Here is a 24,197-nt window from a genome sequence, read left to right as displayed (position 1 = left end):
TGGAAAAAAAAGCTCAATAAAGGGGGTTTCCCTTTCAGTCCCCTTGATCTAAGAAAGATCCCTTCATCATATTCCACCCAAATACTCCCAGTCAGAAATAGAATGGATTCCCTCCAACAGGTGTCATTTCCTCCATCAGGATAATAATCAGATGCTGGCAAATTGTTCCTTTCTGGTACAAGTTGATGGAAAATTACTGTCTTTACAACAAACCTTTTACTTTGGGAGTGATAAAGTCCCACAAAATAACCATAAAGTTACTCATAGGAAAGGGGTTTTCTTAGATGATACATCAGACAGTTAAGACATGTGAGCTCTACCAAAATAACAATCCTCTTAACCAGGCCATAACTCCTCCAGTTATACAGAAATGTGGTAAATATCCTGGAAAACATTGGTAGCTCAGTTTTATTCATATGCCAGTGAGTAAGGAGCTCTAATAACTAGTGGTTTGGATAGATACTTTCACAAACTGTACTGAGGCCTTTTCTTGCAGAACATAAAAAGCACAAGAAGTGGTAAAAGTTTTAGTCTCAGAAATCATTCCCAGACTTGGACTCCTTCAGAGAGGCCTGTAGTATTATAATAATACACATCAGCAGAGCCACCCAAGTCTTCATCTGTGGCCACAGAAAACAAGGTAAATAAAGATAAGTCCTGCTTCCTGGTGTCCCCTTCTAACCTGATGATGGAGCAGTTCATGCTGAGGGATGCAGTGGGGGGCTGGGCTCTTCAGGGCATGGCGAGGGCATGCTTCTTCCATGTACCTGCAATCCAGATCTGCTTTCCCTGCTGTGGGGCCTGTGTTCTTGTTCAAATCCTACTTTACCATTGCACATCATGTGATTGGCACGTTTCTGAGTTCTAAGGTCACTCCTCCCCTCTGGGAGCAGACTTGGTGCAGTCTCTGCCTCCCCTCAGAGAGAGATTCAAAAAGCAATAAGATAAGCTCTGCAGGCTTGGCCCCAGGGGCATGTTGCACAGTGCAGTATCTCTGGGACACTTCCATCTCCTGGAAACTTTCAGCAGCCTCAGCACTCATCAGACACCAGAAGGGCACTGGACCCTGCAGACCACAAACAATGAAGCCCCTTGTGTTCACAATCATGTACAGGAACATGGAAACAGACTTAGAAGTAGAGGCACAAAGTGTGCCTGTTTGTGACTCACTAGCATACTACAGTGGGAAAGGTCACCTAGCCAGCATGCTTCAGAAGAATTGTAACCATAAAAGAAAGAAACTGGGGTCTCCTGGAAGAAACAAAAAAGATGGGAAGAGGAAGCAAAAACAAAAAGTATCCAGGTCCCAACCCTGAGAACATTGATCCAGGACAGGTAAATACAAAGGAGAATAAGAACAGCAAACATGCAATATCAGACATGGCACCAGTGGACATAAAGAGATATCTTCAGGACCTCATAGAGAGTTCAAAAGTGAAATATTTAGCCAAGTAAAGCAAGATATAAGAAGATTAAAAAGGATATACTAAGCACTCCTCAAACAGACACAGATGGAAGAAAGGAGGAACTCAAACAAAGGAGAGAACCATTTGATGAAGAATATAAACAAAATATAGAATACATGAAGCAGATCCAAAGAGATTACCAGGAAATTAAAACTCTATGGAAAGATGGCAAATCTGCTTGAAAGAAATGATAGATATCCAAACTGGAGGGCAGGTTTGCAATGTGGGATTATGAAAGGGAAAACTTTTTAAAAATAACAAGGAAGCAAACAGTAACAATACAAAGGTTAGAAGATGACAACAGGATCTATAACTTGAGAATTAAGAATGTGAATGTATAAGCTGGGGTACAAACAATGGAACTACAAATTTTATTCACAGAAATAATTAAGGAAAACTTTCCAAACATAGGAAAAGGAAATGATATTCTGCTATATGAGGCAAACAGAACTCCAGCCACCTACAACCAAAACAGAGATACACTCAGGCATATAATAATCAAGATTCCAAAAATTCAATATAAGAATAGAATATTAAAAGCTGTTAGTGACAAGAAACAGATAACCTATAAAGGAAAGCCCATCAGAATAATAGCAGACTTCTTGACACAAACCATCAAGTCAAGAAGAGCCTGGAGCAAAATATTCCATGCCCTGAAAGAAAATAACCTCCATCCCAGATTGATATACCCTGATAAACTGTCTCTAGAAATTAATGGAGAAACAAGATGCTTCCAAGACAAAGAGGAACTTGGGAAATTTGCAACCACCAATCCAACTCTACAGAGAATACTGCAGGGCATCCTAGAGAGAGAGAGAGAAAAGTACTAGGATTCCAGGAACAGTAGCAGAGAGGCCTCACTGAATGAAGCAGAAAACAGAAAGAAGAAGATAAGCAGACAACTGATGGCAAAAAAAGAGCATAACAGAAATGAGGCAGAGAATGTTGGTTATAATGTCTAATATAGATGGCCTTGTTTCACTAAATTAAAAAAAAAAAAGAACCACAGTATATCAGGAGGCAGGGTCTACCTAGTTGCTATTTAAAAGAAATGTAATTAACATGAAAAGAGTACAGGGACTGAAAATCAAATATGAGAAAACAGTGCTCTATGTGACAGAGAACCAGAGAGTAATAGGAACAGCTAGACAAGTATTTGTAGATAGGTTGGAAAGACAGGCTTTAATAGGTAAAGGAATACAATTGGAGATCAAGTCCAGGAGAGAGAAGGTTCAGAACCACTTAGGTAAATAGCAGGTTGTCCCCCACTACAATTTAAAACTAAGGGTCTTGGTGAGACCCAAAATGACACAGTGTACCTTGGGGAGGTGAAAGAGGAGAGAGAGAGTTTTAAAAAAGATAGCAGAAGATATTGTTAATAGTGTATCAGGATTTAAAACCCACATTACTCACACCACTCTGCTTAGATAAATTTTACTCCTTTTTTTGATAGATTTTATTCTGTTCCAGTTTGTCTACTTGCATTAGAATTGAGGGCACAGACAGCTATCCTCAAAACATCAGGATATAGCACAGTAATCATTTTTAATTTCCTATTATCTCAATCTGGAGCCCTGTATGACTTATATTGTTTTATCATGACTGATCTTAGTTAATTCTGGTTGGTTTGATTGCTGTTTGGTATCAACAGATTTTATTCAAAACTGATACTATTGATAGTATCAAGTCTAAGAGTATAGGCAACTACACTGAGGATGACAAGACTTGCTATGATATGCATTCTGGTTTGATAACTGCCTGTTTTTGAAGTTTTATTCTGTATAAAAATTGGGTTTTTATTAATACTGTTATGCACTGATATATTGAATTGTACTATGTCTGATGATATTGCCAATTCTATTGAGGATAACAAGAAACAACACAGGAACTATGGTAGAACTCCTTGTACAATGGTCTTATATGTCTTTTTTGTTTCATGTATTTATAGGAATATGTTTTGTTTTATCTTGCTTTCTTTTGTTTCTCCCTCTAATATAGAAAGGATAGAAATACATGTTAAGACTCATGTACGTGTAGAATCTATAAACAGTTTATGAGACCTGATCATTTTTTATTTAAAGATAAAAAACCGAAACAAAACAGTGAAATGGTACAAGTAATACAGAATTTCAAGAAAAAAAATTACAGTAAGAAATCACTAGTTAATAGATTACATATTGTCATCTTAGAAATAGTTTTTCAAATTACAAAATTAAAGTACACAAAGTGAACATTCAAACAGTGAGATTGCAAACAGTTCTATTCAGTGATCCAACAGTTAGTAGTATGGTTTTCTATCTTACACACTTAAATATAAATGCAGTTATATCCTGTGGATCACTTTCTTTTCCTCTTTTTTTTACAATAACAATTACACATTTTGGGTTTTATCACTCCCACAGCTCTTATTACTGTTTTTTTTTTTTTGTAGAGAAAAAACCAAATGTGACAAAACAAAACATTCAGTTAGAACAGAAAGATGGACATAGTACGTGATGTAAAAACAGAATACCAGTTGATCAACAGTGGTTACCATTATGCCTCTTGCTATCTTAAAAAGAGTTGCCTGTATCATCAGGTATAATAGAATTGAACAAAACAGAACAGAACAAAGTCAATAAAAACTAAATATTGGAGACTTTACAGGATTTCAAAAGAAGATAATAGTCTAACCATAATGGCATCATAGTAAATCTTATTGCCTTCAAAGTGGTTGCCTATACCCTCAAACTTGATACTATCAAGCAAAACAGAATAGAGTAAAATCAGTCAAAACAAGATGGGGAGAGCAGTACAGGGGTTCAAATCAGGTAAATAGGAAAACAAAAAGTTACTATAATATATCTCACTATTTTCAAATTTATTTTTCCCTTAATAAAAAAATGATAAGAAAAAATAAATTAATTTAAAAAAAAAGAAAAAAGGGAGATTGAGATAAAAGAGGACATAACAACAGAATAACACAGTTCAGAACAGAACAATTTAAGTATCATAGTGTTTCACCACCAGATAACCTGACATAATATTAGTTACCATAGTATCTCTTTCCTTGCAATATTTGAGTATAACTTCATATACTATAGCATCAAACATACCAAGACAGTGTGAAACCATTCAAGAGAATGAAAATATTACAGGGGATTTAGAACCAGCTAACAGAAAACTAACAATGGTTTCTATATTATCTCCTTGCCTATAAAAATTTTGTTTATACTATCACATATATTAAAATATAATAAGATACAACATGTTAAAACTAATGGAACCATTGTACAATAGCTTGATGGGACTTCAAAACAAGTTGAATTAAATCAGTACTAGCTATTATAATGGCTTGTTTTCTTCAAAATAGCTATTCGTACAATCACAGACAAAAAATCGAACAACCAAAAATAAAACCATTCCAATTAATGAGTGAAAACACTATATGGCTTCAAACCAATGTAACTGGGAATCATGATTACCACATACTTTAAGGCATTCTTATCAGTTTTTACACCAGGGAAACTATTCAGTAATTATACATGAGTTTGATTTATTTCACTTATGAGTATGGTCTCAAGCTGCGTCCATTTATTTATAAATATCTCAATGTGATCATTATTTATAGCTGATTAGTACTCCATTGTATAAAAATATCATAACTTTTTATCCATTCCTCAGTTAATGGACACTTAGGTTGTTTCCAATATCTGGCTATTACAAATTGTGCTGCTGTAAACATTGGTGCACATATATCACTGTGGTAAGATGCTTTCAGTTCTTCTGGGAATATGCCTAGAAATGGAATTGCTGGGTCAAATGGGGCTTCCAATCCAAGCTTTCTGAGAAATCTCCAGATTGACCTCCACAATGGTTGAACCAGTCTACACTCCCACCAACAGAGCAGGAGAGTTCCTTTTTCCCACATAGCCTCTCCAGCATTTGTTGTTGGTGGTTTTCTTGGTCTTGGCCATTCTTTCAGGGAGTGAGATGAAATCTCAGTGTTGTTTTAATCTGCATTTCTCTAATGAGTAATGATGAACATTTTTTCATGTATTTATTTGCCTTTTGTATTTCTTCATTTGAGAATTGTGTATTCATGTCAGATGCCCATTTTTTGGATTGGGTCTTTGCATTTTGGGGGTTTGATTTTTAAAATTCTTTATATGTTTTAGACAGAAGTCCTTTGTCTGAGGGGAAGCTCACTAAGATTTTTTCCCAGTTTGTGGGTTTTCTTTTTACTATACTGGAGATTTATTTCACGTGCAGAAGCTTTTTAATAAGAGGTGATCCCAGTTACTGATTCTGGGAAGTATTTCCCGTGCGGTTTGAGTCCTGTTCATGAATTCTCTACCTACTCCTATGTCTTCAAGGTTTTTACCCAATTTGTTTTCCAATATATTTAGTGTTTCTGTTTTAACATTAAGATTTTTAGTCCATTTAGATTTTATTTTAGTACTTGGTGATAGGCACGGGTCTAGTTTTAGTTTTCGGCATATGGAGAGCCAGTTTTTCCAACACCATTTATTAAAGACTGTCGTTCTTCCAGTGTTTGGACCCTTTATCAAAAATAAGGTGGTTGAGTGTGTTTGTAGTTGTGGTTGTATCTTCTAATCTATTACACTGATTTTCGGCTCTGTTTTGGTTCCAGTACAATGTTGATTTTATTACAGTTGCTTTGTAGTATAACTTCAAGTCAGGGATTGTGATACTTCCTGCCTTGCCTTTGCTGCTTGGAATTGTCTTTGCTATTTTAGGTCTCTTCTGGTTCCAGATGAATTTTAGGAGTGATTTCTCAAGTTCTATGAGGTATGTTGATGGTATTTTTATTGGGATTGCATTGAATCTGTATAACAGTTTTGGGAGAATGGCCATTTTCACAATATTTATTCTTGCAATCTATGAGCAAGGGATGTCTTTCCATTTTCTTAGATCATCTTCAATTTCATTTTTCAGTGTATTATAATTGTCCCTGTATAGTTCTTTCACTTCTTTTGTGAGAGTACTTCTAAAATATTTCATTCTTTTGGTTGCTAGTGTGAAGGGTGTAGCTTCTCTTATTTCTCTCTCTCTGTGATTTTTCTTGTTACTGTAGAGGAATGCTATTGATTTTTCAATATTGATTTTGTATCCAACCACAGTGGTGAATTTATTTATTATATCTAGGAGTCTTTCAGTGGAGTTTTGAGGGACTTCTATGTAGAGTATCATGTCATCTGCAAATAATGATAATTTAACTTCTTCTTTTCCTATCTTTACCCCTTTTTATTTCTCTCTCTTGTCTAATTGTTCTGGTTAGTATTTCCAGTAGTATATTAAACAGGAGTGGTGATAAGGGACATCCTTGTCTTGTGCCTGATTTTGAAGAAAAGGCCTTCAATTTTTGACCATTTAGTATGATATTGGCTGTTGGTTTGTCGGAGACAGCCTTTATTATTTTGGGGTAAAGACCATCTATTCCAATTTTCTGCAAGGTTCTTACCATAAACGAATGTTGGTCCTTATCAAATGCTTTTTCCTCATCTATAGAAATGATCATGTGATTCTTACTTTTGGCTTTATTGATGTGGTGGATTACACTTATTGATTTATGTATGTTGAATCCCCGAATGCCTGGGATGAACGCCACTTGGTCATGGTGTATAATCTTCTTGATGATTTGCTGCATCCCATTTGCCAATAATTTTTTGAGGATTTTTGCATCTGTGTTCTTTGGGGAGATTGGTCTTTATTTCTCTTTTTCATTTGGGTCCTTCTCAGGTTTTGGTACTAGAGTAATATTGGCTTCCAGGAATGACTTAGGAAGGATTACTTCCCTTTCAATTTCATTGAAGAGTTTGAGGAGTGTCGGCATTAGGTCTTCTTTGTATTTCTTGTAGAATTCCGTAGTGAATCCGTCTGGCCTGGGCTCTTCTTTGTAGGTAAGGACTTAATTACATTTTCAATTTCATTGATAGAAATTGCATTATTCAGCAGTTTTACATCTTCTTGACCTAGCTTTGGTACTTCATATATTTCTAGGTATCTGTCTATTTCCTCTGTGTTATCAAACCTTTGAGAGTAGAGGTTTTTGAAACAGGTGTTGATGATCTTCTGTATTTCTATAGGGTCTGTAGTAATTTCACCTCTTTCACTTCTTATTGCATGAATTTGAGCTTTTTCTTCCCTTTTTAAATAAGGTTGGCTAGGGGCTTATCGATTTTATTTATTCTTTCAAAGAACCAACTCTTTGATTAATTGATTTTTTTGTTTTCTTAGTCTCTATCACATTGATTTCTGCTCTGATTTTTATTATTTTCTCTCTTATTTTGGCTTTGGTCTTGAATTGCTCATCTTTTTTCTAGATGTTTATGGTGTAACATCAGGTTATTTATTTGTGTTTCTTCTGTTTTCCTGATGTGGGAACTCAGTGCTATAAATTTTCCTCTGAGGACAGCTTTCATTGCATCTCACAGATTCTGGTAAGTTGTATTTGTGTTTTCATTTGTTTGTAGGTATTGTTTAATTTCTTGTTTAGTTTCCCTTGTGACCCATGGATTACTCAAGAGGGTGTTATTCACATTCCATGTGTTTGGGGGATATTTGCAGTATCTTTCATCATAAATTTCTAATTTCATTGTGGTATCATCCAATAACATGCAAGGGATAATTTCAACTCCTTGGCATTTATTTAAATATGTTCTGTGAGTTAATATATGGTCTATTTTAGAGAATGACTCATTTACTGCTGAGAAGAATGTGTATTCTGTGGTTGTTGGGAGGCATACTCTGTATATGTCTATCAAGTCCATTTGTTCACAGGTGTGATTCAGTTCTGTTATTTCTTTCCTGATTTTCTGTCTAGTTAATCTGTCCATTGTTGTCAATGGTGTTTTAAGATCTCCTTATAATTGTATTACTGCTAATTTGTTTTTTTATTTCTGTTAATACTTGTTTTATATGACTGGAATTTGGTGCATACATATTTAAGATAGTTATCTTGTCCTCTTGAAATTTTCCTCTAACCAGTGTGTAGTGACCTTATCTCTTCTGATCATTATTGGTTTGAAGTTCACATTGTCTGTAAACAGAATAGCTATCCCCACTTTTTTTGGGGGGGGGTTCCTGTTGCATGAAGTATTGTCTTCCATCCTTTGACTTTCAGTCTGTGAGTATACTTTTGGGTTAGATATGTTTCTTGTAGACAGCATATGGTTGGATATTGTTTCTTGATCCATTCTTCCAGTCTGTTTCTTTTAATTGGTGCATTGAGACCATTTACATTAATGGTTATAACTGTTATATGTTGGTTTATTGTTGACATGTTTTCTTTCCACTGTTGCATCATCTTTATCTTTCTGTTCTGTTTAATTGTCTGCTTCATTTAGTGGTTTTTTTCCTAAGTGTATCTAAACTGTCTTTCAGTGTTCTTTGCAGGGTTGCCTTAGTGATCATGAAGTTCTTAAACTGTTCTTTGTCATGGAAGTATCATATTTTTCCATCGATTTTGAAGGACAGTTTTTCAGAGTACATCAGTCTAGGTTGGAAATCATTTTCCTTTAGGATCTGAAATATTTCACTCTGTGTTCATCTTGACTTTATTGTTTGTGCTGAGAAGTCTGCTGTGATTCTGATATGTTTTCCTTTATAGGTGATCTGTCTTTTCTCTCTGAAGCTTTTAATATTTTATTCTTTTGTTCCATTTCTGGGATGGTGACTACTATACGTGTGGGTGTAGTTTTATTTTGGTTATGGCTATTTGGAGTTCTATATGCTTCACTGATCTTGATATCAGTTTCCAATCTCATGTTTGGGAAATTTTCAGCTATTACTTCTCTAAATATCCTCTTGACATCCTTTATGTTGTCCCCTTCTTTTTCATTTATCTCTATCAACCTTATGTTGTCTTTCTTTGCATCATCTTGCAGCTGTTGAATTGTTATTTCCTGATTCCTTGTTGTTTTTAAAAGATCTTTCCTTTTCTGTTCACTGTCTTCGAGGTCTGAAATTCTATCTTCACATTCATTGAGGTGGTTTTTACAACTCTTAATGGAGTTTTTGATTTCCTGTGTATCTCTTTGTATCTGCTTTATATACTGTTTGTTTTTTATATTGTTCATCCAGTAATTTTATCTTTTTGTTTAGTTCCTACAATTTTTAACTGTGTCTTCTTTAGATATGTTCAGCATCTCCTTCATTTCTTTTGTCATTTCTTCTTTTACCTGAGAGATTTTTTCTAGTTTGAATTCCTTTAAAGCTTCCCAGAGTTGCTTCCTTATTTCGGTTACTATTATTTCAGGTATTTCAGGCATATGGCATGTATTTTCTTCTATGTACATGGCTCCTTGGCTCTCTTGGGGTGTACTGGATGTTTGAGATTTCATTTTGATCTTTCAAATTGTCATTTTCCTATATTTCTGCATTTCAAATGTTGTTCCAAAGCTTCCCCTGGATGTGTTGTAACTTGTCTCCTATGTCCTGGGCTCCTGGGATCTTCTGGTAGTGTAGCTCCCTCCTAGGCAGTGACGCCCCCGGGATTATAAGAAGGTTGCCAGGCTCCTCTCAGGTAGACCTAAAGCCTCCTCAAGCTACACAGCTCCCCCTTCTGGCAGCAAAGCTCCCCTGAGGGAAAGAAGGCCACCTGGTGTGGTCCAGGCAATTTGAAATCCAACTAAGCACAAGGTAGTGTGGCTGCAAACCCAGTGGGCCCCAAACCCCCTAGAGCAAGGATCTCATACTCTCCCAGGGATTGGATGTTGTGTAACTATCCAGCTCCTTGGATGGCAAAGCTCCCCAGGCTGGTAGGGGGTCCTTCTATGGCCCAGGTAGGCCTCAGACTTCCTTAGCAGGGCTGCTCCCTTCTCCAGGTGGTGGCAGTACTGCCAGTGCTCTCCAGGTAGAAAGAAGGTCGCAGGCAAGGCAGCAGGAGGTTCCCGCAGCTTGGCCCAGTTCCCTCTTTCAGGCGGGGCAGCTTTCGTACCCTCCGGCTGAGAGAGGGCAGTCAGCAAGGCTGGAGCAGGGTCCCACAGCTAAGCCCAGGGCTCTCCCTGGCAGACAGCTGAGATGTGCCCTTGGAGTGTCAACAAGGCTGGAACAGGGTCCCGCGGCTCGGCCCAACTCACTCCTCTGGGCGGGCAGCTGTGATGTGCACTCAGGGTGAGAAAGGGTGATCAATATGGCCGAAATGGGGTACCACAGCTTGGCCCAACTCACTCCTTCAGGAGGGCAGCTGCAGTGTATGAGACCTGATCTTACGACACATGGTAAAATGAACAGATACTTTGAAGAAAAAGAGACACTAAAGTAACAAGTGCTGATCCTATAGGGTCATGATGTGAAACCCAGAAATAGTATTATACTTTGTTCAGAGTAATATTAGCCTGCTTGGTTTTGTTCAATCTCAAACATAATTGAAGATATGGATAACTGCATGTATGTTTAAGTGTATAGGATTGATAACCATGTTTCTAAGCTTTTGTTGGATAGTTGAACAGAACTGGTTGCAGTCTCACTGTTTGAATCCCAACTTTATATGCTACACTTTAGTATCTCGAATAACTATTTGTAAGAGGACAATCTGTTATCAACTAGTGATTTCTTACTGTTTATTTTTTCTTTGAAAGTATGTGTTATTTCTACCTGTTTTCTGTTTTGTTTAGTCTTTTTTTAAATAAAAATTTTTAAAAAAGACTCTACAGTACCCAGTGCTGATCCCAGAGTGCCATGATATGAAATCCAGCAATATTATTATTCTTTGTTCCGAATGACTTTAGCCTGCTTTAGTTTGTTTAATCTCAACATAAGTGAAGATATGGATAATGGCATGTATGTTTAAGTGTATAGGATTGAAACCATATCACTAAGTTTTCGTTGGATACTTGAAGAGAGCTGTTTGCTGTATCGCTGTTTGAATTCCCACTTTGTATGTTCCACTTTTGTATCTTGAACAACTATTTGTAAAAGGACATTATGTAAACATTAACTAGTGATTTCTTACTGTTTTTTTTCTGGATTGTATGTATTGTTTTTACACATTTTCTGTTTTGTTTTAATCTTTCTTTAAATAAAATTTAAATTACAACAGACTCTTGAACAACTAATAACAACTCAGCTTAAGAAAAGAGAATCCCACATTCCACCCTCATGATTTAGTAATGGTAAAGTACCTTCCCTCATCATCATCTCCAGTCTTAGTCCCAACATCTCCTGCTCTAGGACGCACATGATTCTGCAACTCCAATAGCTATCAAGGTGGCAGGCCTGACTCATATATAAAACATACTCAACTCAAGCCCTGGGAACCAGAGACTGGTGCTGAGTACAAGCAACATTTGGAATACTCCTGTGAACCAACAGAAGACTTAAAATTCTTGTTCAAAAACAAAACAGTCTTCAAATAAGTAATCTATGATGTTACTCTTAGTCCTTTTACTAATTACTGTATCTCTTACAGAACAATGCAACTTCTTTCTAGTGTGGGCACAAGAATATGCGAATTGTTATGACAAATATCTGTGCCTGTTCCATTGTCAAGTATATTAGGACCTCCTTCATGAGTATCCCCATTTCAAGGAGCTACCTGGGATAATCTATAAGGGTTCATTTAATGAGACAGGAAAAAGTTTAGTGGTTCATAGCTTAGCCCACCACCACAAGGTAACTGAGTGGCCTATAAATTAACACCTTTAATGATACTGGACATAGGTAAATTTTTTCTCAAGTGCCACTGAAGCCTCTCTACAGACTCTAATAGAACTTTATTAAGTAAGAATAAAGATTATATCATAGACATAAGGATAGTTACTTTCATATATGTGATAATTGTGCATGGTTAACTGCAACTGTAGGACAACTTATTGGTAGGCTCCTTTATGTTGGGAACAAAAAAGTCACTCTTATTCTCATTGACCTATCTCTACTATACATTAGGGATACTCCCTGAACAGGACACAAAAACCAAAACTTTGCAGGTTGAATACTGGTCTCCAACAGACCATTTAATTGCCCTGAAATTAGATGGGGAGCCCTAAATTGCACTCACTGGTCCTGTGAAACCAATTTGTGGCCTTGGCTAGCCTGGATGCATAGGTAGACATGTGCTAGAAATTGCATAATTACAAGGCAGGAGTGTTAAGAACATTGAAAACTATGTTGAGTTTTTCCTACTGGCCTTTCCATATTTGGATTTGTTTGCATCCCCCATTTCTGGTACCTACACTTCCTGCCTCATGTCTTCTAAGTTTTCCTCAACTGCCACTGTCATAGTCAGCCATGATGCAATCTTCATATAGAGTTTTCAGTCATCTTACTTCTAATACTTTGAAACCTTGAGTATTCCAGGATTAAGATATCCAGGAGAATGGAAAACATGTAGACCCAAGAAAGTTCTTCCATGCAAGGAAAATCTGTCTTGAAAGCATTTTCAGTGCCACTTTTCCTGATGTCCCTTGGTACTCCTCACCTCCTTGTTTGGGATTCAGTGATGATTCACTGGACAACCTTAGGGTAACAGCAAAGCCCAACACAGGGAACCACATATCCAGAACCCAACATACAGCCTTGCAGAACAACGACAAATGGAATACCTTTAAAAAGATGCCACAGTGTGGTAAGAAAAGAAGCAGTGTTGGTGATGTCACCAATAATAAATTTCATTAGTTGAAATTATAGCTTACTATCAGTTAAACTTACAGCTCTTTCAAGTGATATTAGAATTATGCAATTTTTAAATTCCATAATAGATCCATAACTTAAAAGCTGTGGTCTATATTCTCATTACAAAATTCTCACTGCAAAGTAATAATGCTTTGTTTTATTTGCAAAATACAAAGGGAAACAGTAAAAATACAAACCCGTGTTTGAAACACCAATGGTCTCTTTGTATATTGAAAATAAGACAAGCAGTAAAGCCTACTAATCTTTATGTATTGATCTAATCATAAGAAAATGCAGATTTGTTGCCAGTCAAAACCACAGCAGCAGGATTGTTCAAATCTTTGAATGATTACATATCAGGGAAGTGAAACTGATCATTTTTGTGCCAGTATATTCATGAGTGAAGTGGCTGCCATGACTGGACAAGCTTTCAGGTTTCACTACTTAGCTCAAAGAAATCATTTCCATATGTAAATCCAAGCACTGCTTCATCTATAGAGAAAGATAATCTGAGTTTTAAAACACTTCCCAACATTCGATTAAAATTATGCACCACATTAAATTACATACCCTTAACTCAAGTCTGTTTGTGCAGCTCACTAAGGAGATGAATGCAGAAAGCACACATTTTCAAACACAGATGTGAGATGAATTTTTAAAGGTACATCTTGGAGCAGAGTTTTTGACCTATGAGAGCTACTCTAGAAATTTCCTTTGAAAACTAGTCACCTCTGACAGCATATTTTAGGGACACTGAGTGAGCTGCAAAACTGGCTTAGTTTTTTGACATAGTCAACGTGCTCCATGAACTCAGTCAATCATTTCAGGGGAAAATAATAACAATATTCAAGTCAGCAGATAAAGGGGCTGCATTCAAAGCCAAACTGGAGTTATGAAAATAATGAACAAAGAGTAGGGCTATTTATTTGTTTTTACATCATTCAAAATTGGCAGAGATTTTGAAAGAGGCAGAGCCAGGGTCTTCCTTCTCTCAGATCATCTATCTCAGCTTTCAAAGAAGTGTGGACTTTGCTTCACAATCTCATAAAACTCAAGCCAGGGGACATGGATCCATCATCCATTTGTGAATAAGCAAGGTTAATTGATTTTGTGTTGAAGAGGATAAATTGATTAGTTGAAAAATTATATATGGATATATATAATATATATATTACATATGTGTAGATATACACACACAAGATAGATAACTGTACAACTAATCTCTATGAGTTCAGCAGAAAGAACAGTTTGTGCTTTCATTGTTCAATTATTTGATCATTTTCTTCTTGCCTATATCTTACAAACTGGACAACTACTTTAAAGATAACAATACACAATGTATTAATCGGTGTTAGTCTCCTATTGTATGGTATTGAAATTCTGTATCATCATTTTTATTACATATATATTGTTTTGGTTTTCAAAATAAAAAAGAAAAGAAAAATAAGCTTTGGAATCTCATTGATTCTGTATTGTGATGTACTGCATAATTCTTTCACTGTGTGTTACAATGTCATAAAAATAGAAGTAAAATCCACAATAAATATCATACACTCAAATCATCCCTAAGCCACCTCTCATACTGGTTCATGGGAAAAGTGTCTTCCCTGAAACTGGTCCTTGGTGCCAAAGAGTGTAGGGACCACTGTTAAACACAATTGCCTAAAAACAAAAGCCCTTCTAATAGGGGCAGCAACTCGTAGTTATCGTCTAACTTGGGCTTTCTTTTGTACTTTGCTTCCCAGTCTTAAGTGACACTTTGCAGGAGCAAGTATCTGGTTTTTCTTTTGGTTTTGCTTCTGCTACCTCTGATGGAATCCATATGCCAGTCCACCATTAGATGAGCAGCCAGATGATGCAGCATCCCAAGAACCTCAAGATGGGGAGCTAAGTTTAAGAAGAGGGGAATTGTAGTTACCAATGCCAAATTAAACTTTAGAAGTTAGATTTTTTTTAATTTTCCTCCTGCTGAGTGTATAATCAGTACACCCCTTATCTCCTCAGCCCAGATGAAATGACATCATATACAGGTTCTGACCCAAAGTCTGGGCCAAGTTTCCTTTGCACAGGAAAGGTGGACACCAAGTGAAGATGGAGCAAAGGGGAAGCTTCAGCACATGCACTCACTCGTGGTATTCCCCGTTCACTCTGTCCCTTGCTATAAAATACTGCGGGACACTGTGAGAGGGTGATTTGGGCAAATAAGGCCTCTCCCTCTGTTCATAGATAACTTTGAATAAAGTTCTTTTTCCTTTTAACCAAAACAAATAGCTTCCTTTCATATGATCACTGGCTAGCAAATCAACCTGACTATATGATGCTAACCTGACATATAGTCCTACATAGCTGTTAGCAGTGAGAATATGTATTTTAAAATACAAAACAAAAACCAAAATATCTACATTTGCTACAGAGACCTTACCTCAGTTCATACATCTTGGATCTGGCAATGTTATTTAATGCACAGGTGGTATTTTTTTAACTTGTTCAGTGAATGAAAACCAATGTGGATCATGATGGGTAAGATAACTACCCACAAGCATTAGGCAGTAAGTTTTCTTCATTCCCAGTGAAGTTTAAGAATTTAAAAACTAAAATTGTCTCATTGAAATAAAAAATTTTAAGAAATTTATTTGAAATTATAAAATCAACAAATAACTAGTTTATTTTATGGATACTTTATAAACTATGATTTAATAACATGTCATATAATGCACAAGAACAAATCCTTCTAGGTCACACTTGCAGTGTCCTGCCTCCAACAACCAGGCACCTCCTTTTTTTAAAAATTTTATTTAAAAGGAAAAAGAGAAAAAACAAAACAAAAAAAGTAAGGGTACAAGTAATACAGAACTACAAAAAAAAAAAAACAGTAAGAAATCACCAGTTAATAGATTACATATTATCATCTTAGAGATAGTTGCTCAAATCACAGTATCAAAGCATACAAAGTGAACATTCAAACAGTGAGACTGCAAACAGTTGTGTTCAATGATCCAACCAAAAACATTAATATGGTCTGCTATTTAACACCCCTAAACACACTTGCTGTTGTATCCTTTAGAGCTCTTTTTTTCCCTCTCTTTTTTACAATGAAATTTATACATTTTGGGTTTTATTACTCCTTAGTTCTTATTATTTTTTTGGAGGGGGAGAGAATAAAGTCAAATATGGCAAAACAAAGCTGTCAGTCAAAACCAAGGATAGACATAGCACATGATGTAAAACAGAGTACAAGGTTATCAACAATGGTTATCAACAATGTCTCTTGTTTCCTTAAAAAGAATTGTCTATCTCATTAGATATTATAAAGTTGAACAAAACAGTAGAGAACAAGACCAATAAAACTTAATCATTGTAAACATTACAGGACTTCCAAAGGAGACAATAGTCAAACCAGAATGGGCATTTTAGTGAATCTTATTGCCTTCAAAGTAGTTGCCTATACCCTCAAACTTGATACTATCCTACAGAATGGAACAGAGTCCAATCAGTCAAAACAAGATAGTGGGAGTATTACAGGACTTCAAAACAAGTTAATAGGAAATCAAAAAAAGTTACTATTATATATCCTGCTAATTTATTAATTTTTCTCCTTAATTAAAAAAAATAAGAAATAACTAAATAATTTTTTTAATGAATAAGGGAGAGATTGAGATAAAACAGGACATAACAGTATAACAATACAGGTCAAAGCATGACTGTTTCAGTAACCTAGTGCTTCACCATCAAATAACCTGACTTAATAGTAGTTACCATAGTGTCTGTCTTTTTCCTTGAAATATTTGAATAAAAATTCATATACTATAGCTTCAAATATTTCCATATGAAGAAGCCTAAAATAAAGCCTTTCCAATTAATAAGTGAAAACTTTATAAGGCTTCAAGGCCACATAATGGGGAATCATGATTACCACATATTTTTATATATTTGAATCATTAATTACATTAGGGAAACTATTCGGTATTCATACATGCGAGATTGATTTATTTGACTTATGAGTATGGTCTCAAGCTGCGCCCATTTATTGATAAATATCTCAATGCGATCCTTCTTTATAGCTGAATAATACTCCATTGTATAGAAATACCACAACTTTTTTATCCATTCCTCAGTTGATGGACACTTGGGTTGTTTCCAAGATCTGGCGATTACAAATTGTGCTGCTATAAACATAGGTGCACATATATTACTGTGGTATGATGCTTTCACTTCTTCTGGGAATATGCCTAGAAGTGTAATAGCTGGAATAAATGGGACTTCAAATCCGAGCTTTTTGAGAAATCTCCAGACTGACCTCCACAAAGGCTGCACCAGTCTACATTCCCACCAACAGTGTAGGAGAGTTCCTTTTTTCCAACAGCCTCTCCAGCATTTGTTGTTGTTGGTTTTCTTGATCCTGGCCATTCTTTCAGGAGTGAGATGGTATCTCAGTGTGGTTTTAATTTGCATTTCTCTAATGACTAATGAATAATAGATGATGACCATCTATTCCAACATTTTTTTCATGTATTTATTTGCCATTTGCATTTCTTCATCTGAGAAGTGCGTATGCATCTCAGATGCCCATTTTTGGACTGGATCTTTGAATTTTGGGGGTCTGAGTTTTTTTAATTCTTTATATGTTTTTGACAAGAGTCCCTTGTCTGAGAGAGAGTTCACTAAGATCTTTTCCCAGTTAGTGAGTTTTCTTTTTACCATGCTGTAGATTTGTTTTGACATGCAGAAACTTTTTAATAAGAAGTGGTCCCAGCTATTGATTCTGGGAAGTATTTCTCGTGTGGTTTGAGTCCTGTTCATGAATTCTCCACCTACTCCTATGTCTTCAAGGTTTCTACCCAATTTGTCTTCCAATAGATTTAGTGTTTCTGTTTTAATATTCAGATCTTTGACCCATTTAGATTTTAATTTAGTACAGGGTGATAGACATGGGTCTAGCTTTAGTTTTTGGCAAATGGAGAGCCAGTTTTTCCAGCACCATTTATTAAAGAGACTGTCATTCTTCCAGCGAACCTGCTTGGCTCCTTTATCAAAGATAAGGTGGTTGAGTGTGTTTGTAGTTGTGGTTGTATCTTCTAATCTATTCCATTGATCTTAGGCTCTGTTTTGACTCCAATACCATGTTGATTTTACTACTGTTGCTTTGTAGTATAACTTCAAGTCAGGGATTGTGATGCCTCCTGCTTTGTCTTCGCTGCTTAGAATTGCCGTAGCTATTCTAGGTCTCTTCTGGTTCCAGATGAAATTTAGGAGTGATTTCTCTAGATCTATAAGGTATGTTGATGGTATTTCTATTGGGATTGCATTGAATCTGTATAAGAGTTTTGGGAGAATGGCCATTTTCACAATGTTTGTTCTTCCTATCCATGAGCAAGGCATGTCTTTCCATTTTCTGAGATCATCTTCAATTTCTTTTTTCAGTGTATTATAATTTTCACTGTAGAAGTCTTTCATTTCTTTCATAAGCGTAATTCCTAAATATTTCATTTTTTTTTTTTGCTTGCTAATGTGAAGGGTGTAGTTTCTCTTATTTCCCTCTCTGTGATTTTGTTGTTCGTGTATAGGAATGCTATTGATTTCTGAGTATTGATTTTGTATCCAGCCACATTACTGAATTTATTTATTGTATCTAAGAGCCTTTCAATGGAGTTTAGGGGTCTTCTATGTAGAGTATCATGTCATCTGCAAACAATGATAATTTAACTTCTTCTTTTCCTATCTTTACCCCTTTTATTTCTCTTTCTTGCCTAATTGCTCTGGCTAGTACTTCCAGTACTATATTAAATAGGAGTGGTGATAAAGGACATCCTTGTCTTGTGCCTGATTTTAAAGTAAAGGCTTTCAATTTTTGGCCATTTAGTATGATGCTGGCTGTTGGTTTGTCATAAATGGCCTTTATTATATTGAGGTAAAGACCATCTATTCCAATTTTCTGTAAAGTTCTTATCATGAATAAATGTTGGACCTTATCGAAGGCTTTTTCTGCATCTATAGAAATGATTATGTGATTATTACTTTTGGCTTTATTGATATGGTGGATTACATTTATTGACTTACATATGTTGAAACATCCTTGCATTCCTGGGATGAATCCCACTTGGTCATGGTGTATAATCTTCTTGATGATTTGCTGCATCCTATTTGCCAATATTTTATTGAGGACTTTTGCATCTGTGTTCATTAGGGAGATTGGTCTATAGTTCTCTTTTTAAGTTGGGTCTTTCTCAGGTTTTGGTACTAGAGTAATACTTGCTTCCAAGAATGACTTAGAAAGGATTGCTTCCCTTTCAATTTCATTGAATAGTTTGAGGAGTGTCGGCATTAGGTCTTCTTTGTATTTCTTGTAGAATTCTGCAGTGAATCCATCTGGGCCTGGGCTCTTCTTTGTAGATAAGGACAATTACATTTTCAATTTCATTAACAGAGATTGGGTTATTCAACAGTTTTACATCCTCTTGATCTAGCTTTGGTACTTCATATGTTTCTAAGAATCTGTCTATTTCTTCTGTGTTATCAAACTTTCGAGAGTAGAGGTTTTCGAAATAGGTGTTGATGAACTTCTGTATTTCTATTGGGTCTTTAGTGATTTCATCTTTTTCATTTCTTATTGCATGAATTTGAGCTTTTTCTTCCCTTTTTTTTAATAAGGTTGGCTAGGGGCTTATCGATTTTATTTATTCTTTCAAAGAACCAACTCTTTGATTCGTTGATTCTTTGGATTGTTTTCTTAATCTCTATTGCATTGATTTCTGCTCTGATTTTTATAATTTCCTCTCTTCTTTTGGCTTTGGGCTTGACTTGCTCTTCTTTTTCTAGCTGTTTGAGGTGTAGCATCAAGTTATTTATTTCTATTCGTTCTGTTTTCCTGATGTGGGAACTCAGTGCAATAAATTTTCCTCTCAGGACAGCTTTCATTGCATTCCACAAATTCCAGTAAGTTGTATCTGCATTTTCATTTTCTTTTAGGTATTGTTTAATTTCTTCTTTACTTTCTTCTGTGACCCACTGATTACTCAAGAGTGTGTTATTCAGTTTTCATGTGTTTGTGGGATTTTTGCAGTATCTTTTATCATTAATTTCTAATTTCAGAGCGCTATGATCCGATAACATGCAAGGGATAATTTAACTCTCTTACATTTGTTTAAATATGTTCTGTGAGCTAATATATGGTCTATTTTAGAGAATGATCCATGTACTGCTGAGAAGAATGTGTATTCTGATGTTGTGGGGTGGGACATTCTGTATATATCTATCAAATCCATTTGTTTGCAGGTGTGATTCAGTTCTGTTATTTCTTTGCTCATTTTCTGTCTGGTTGATCGGTCCCTTGGTGTCAATGGCGTATTAAGGTCTCCTGTTACAATTGTGTTACTGATAATTTGAGTTTTCATTTCTGTTAATAGTTATTTTATATAACTGGGTGCTCTGGAGTTTGGTGCATATATATTTAAGATAGTTATCTCTTCCTCTTGGAGTTTTCCCCTTACTAGTATGTAGTGACCTTCTTTGTCCTTTATGGTCATTGTTGGTTTAAAGTTCACGTTGTCTGCAAACAGAATGGCTACTCCTGCCTTTTTTTGGATTCCTGCTGCATGAAGTATTGTTTTCCATCCTTTGACTTTCAGTCTGTGAGTATCCTTCTGGGTTAGATGGGTTCCTGTAAACAGCATATGGTTGGATTTTGTTTCTTGATCCATTCTGCTATTCTGTTTCTTTTGATTGGTGCATTGAGACCATTTAAATTAATTGTTATTACTGTTAAATGCTGGTTTATTGTTGACATGTTATCTCTCTGCTGTTGCATCTTTATCTTTCTGTTCTGTTTAATTATCTGCTTTGCTTAGTGGTTTTTTTCCTTTGTGTATCTAAACTGTCTTTCAATATTTTTACAGGGTTGGTTTGGTGTTCATGAAGTTCTTCAGCTGTTCTTTGTCATGGAAGTATCGTATTTCACCATCAATTTTGAATGACAGTTTTGCAGGAAACATCAGTCTAGGTTGGAAATCATTTTGCTTTAAGATCTGGAATACTTCACTCCATGCTCTTCTTGACGTTATTGTTTGTGCTGAGAAGTCTGCTGTGATTCTGATAGGTTTTGCTTTATAAGTGATCTGTCTTTTCTCTCTGGCACCTTTTAATAATCTCTTCTTGTGTTGGATTTCTGGGATGGTGATTATTATATGTCTGGTGTAGTTTTATTTTGGTTATGACTATTTGAAGTTCTATATGCTTCACTGATCCTAATGTCGGTTTCTGATCTCATGCTTGGGAAATTTTCATCTATTACTTCTCTAAATATCCTCTTGACATCCTTTATGTTGTCTCCTTCCTTTTCATTAATCCCTATCATTCTTATGTTATTTTTCTTTGCATTGTCTTGCAGTTGTTGAATTGTTGTTTCCTGATTCCTTGTTATTTTTAAAAGATCTTTCGTTTCCTGTTCACTAGCTGCAATCCTGTCTTCAAGGTCTGAAATTCTAGCTTCACTTTTATTAAGGTGGTTTTTACAACTTTCAGTGGAGTTTTTTATTTCCTGTATATCTCTGTGCATCTGCATTATGTATTCTGTTTGTTTCTTATATTGATTGTCTAGAGATTCTATCTTTTTGTTAGTTCCTCCAATTTTTTATCTGTGTTTTCTTTAGATATATTCAGAATCTCTTTCATTTCTTTTATCATTTCTTCTTTTACCTGGGAGATTATTTCGAGTTTGAATTTCTTTAAAGCTTCCCGGAGTTGCTTGTTAATTTCAATAGCTATTGTGTCCGATATTTGAGGTGAATGGCATATATTTTCTTCTATATACATTGCTCCTAGGGTTTCTTGAGATGGGCTGGAGGTTTGAGGTTGTAATTTTCTCTTTCGTTTTGTCATTTTCCTATATTTCTGTGTTTCAAGTGTTATTTGAAAGCTTCCTCAGGGTCTGTTGGAAATCCCCTTTTATGTTTGCAGCTCCTGAGACTCTGGCACCCTATTACCCCAAGCCACTGGGCCTGCAGAACCAATGGCCCTCCTCTGCCTGTTCAGAACTCTGCAGTTTCAGATAAGCTGGGTCTCAGGGACACTGTGCGCCCACCTGCCCGTTGGAAGCTCCACAGCTATCCAAGTGCAGCCGGGATGAGGAGGCGGATGTAGACTCCTCAAACCCACCTCTCCACTTCACTGCACTAGGAAGCCTGGAGGGTCCAGAACAGTCTGGGCTTTGGGCAGAGTGCGTTGAGCACTCACCACAGGCCATGGTGCCTCTGGACCCTGCGGTCCTCCCCTGCTTCCTGAGATATCCACAGTCCTCCAGACACACGGGGAGGCTGATGCTGGCACCCCAGATCCGCCCAGCCCCTCCTCTGCACACCCAGGCCCCTCCTTAAAAGCACATTCAGTTACTGAAATAATCAATGAGTATATTCATTGATGAGCATAAAATGAGACATTGATAAGCATAAAATGAGACACCCACAATCATCGCAACACTGGAGGGCTGAGATGGAGATAATAATTTTGAACCTAGACTGGGTAATTTAACAACAAACTCACATTTCAACACACACACACACACACACACACACACACACACACAGAGTAAGGGATGTGAAGACTAATTATGTAGCTCAGTGTGAGAGCTCTTGGTTCAATCTCCAAAGCCACAAAGAAAATCTATTACATTCTCTCCCATCCCTTTCTAAATTTTTTATTCATTGTTTTCAAACATAAAAAATATATTATTATTTCATTAACTTCTCTACATCTGAGTCTGATTTTGCTATTTTGACCTATCAGTCATTGCCTTTCCTCACTTTTTTCCATGTTGAGATTGTTTCAGTGATGTTATTTCAAAATACTTTTTTCAAGACACTCAAATGCTCCTTTTGCCATAATTTTTCCAGCAAAAATTATCATGTGAAATTAAGCAACTACTTATAGGTCAGGACAGATTTACTGCAATATAAATTACTATCTCCAACATGAAATTTTTTGACATTGATGAAATCTTGTTATATTTCTCTGGTCATCACTTTATTACACATTCTTACCATATATTGTTTCTATATCCTCTGTTATCCTCTAATGGTGGCCTACAACATGGAGAAAAAAGTGATTTGGTAATCAGAGTAAAAAAATCTCTTAGCCATCATCTTATGTGCATGTATCCTATCTTCCTTGTGTCTTGTTAAAAAGTAGTGCTCTACTTATTCTTTTGTAATTTCATCTCTATTTGGATTCATTCTCCTCTGCCATCCAAGATTTACATACCATGAATCTTTCCCCTTCCTTTCTCCATATTCAATTTTTCCTTACTAATGCACTTCCCATAGTCTTTTTTTTTTATTTAAGAGGAAAAAGAGAAAAACACAAAACAAAACAAAGCAGTGTAAGGTTACACATAATACAGAACTACAAAAAAAAAACATATAAAATTTTCACTTATTAATTAGAAAGGCTTTATTCTGGGCTTCTTGATATGGAAATATTTGAAGCTATAGTATATGAAGTTTTATCCAAATATTTTAAGGAAAAAGACAGACACTATGGTAACTACTATTCTTTAAAAAAATTATTTAGCTATTTCTTATGTTTATTTTAATTAAGGGAAAAATTTAAAAAATTAGGATATAAAGTAGTAACTCTTTTTGATCTCCTATTAACTTGTTTTGAAGTCCTATAATACTCCCAAGATCTTGTTTTGACTGATTAGACTCTGTTCCATTCTGTGCGATAGTAGCAAGTCTGAAGGTATAGGCAACTAATTTGAAGGCAATAAGATTCACAAAGATGCCCATTCTGGTTTGACTATTGTCTCCTTTGGAAGTCCTGTAATGTTCACAATGCCTAAGTTTTATTGGTCTTGTTCTCCACTGTTTTGTCCAACTTTATAATATCTAATGAGATAGACAATTCCTTTTAAGGAAACAAGAGACAATGTTGATAACCATTGTTAATAACCTTGTACTCTGTTCTACATCATGTGCTATGTCTATCCTTGGTTTTGACTTACAGCTTTGTTTTGCCATATTTGACTTTATTCTCTCCCCCCCAAAAAAAGTAATAAGAACTAAGGAGTAATAAAATCCAAAATGTGTAAATTTTGTTGTAAAAAAGAGAGGGAGGGAAAAAAAA

The 24,197-nt window shown here is 35.8% G+C and overlaps 1 protein-coding gene across 3 annotated transcripts in view; it reads right to left on the bottom strand.

Annotated features, from left to right (window-relative positions):
- The window catches only part of LOC101787307 (killer cell lectin-like receptor subfamily I member 1), a 39,487-nt gene that overhangs the window by 1,861 nt on the left and 13,429 nt on the right, over window positions 1-24,197 (bottom strand). The window contains exon 8 of one of the 3 annotated variants that reach the window (XM_063238213.1): window positions 7-23,155. The exons of the other annotated variants lie outside the window; for them this stretch is intronic. Within the exon in view, the coding sequence (XP_063094283.1) occupies window positions 23,145-23,155 (11 nt within the window). The 3' untranslated portion in view covers window positions 7-23,144. Of the gene's footprint in view, window positions 1-6; window positions 23,156-24,197 lie in introns of those variants that run through there. 3 annotated transcript variants of the gene reach the window in all.

The sequence above is a fragment of the Cavia porcellus genome, unplaced genomic scaffold (genome assembly GCF_034190915.1).
Source record: "Cavia porcellus strain 051 isolate PalLab524CR breed Dunkin Hartley unplaced genomic scaffold, mCavPor4.1 scaffold_27, whole genome shotgun sequence".
Classification (NCBI taxonomy): Eukaryota; Metazoa; Chordata; class Mammalia; order Rodentia; family Caviidae; genus Cavia; species Cavia porcellus.
Note: the sequence above shows the minus strand (reverse complement) of the source record. Positions and strands in the feature narration are given on the sequence as shown.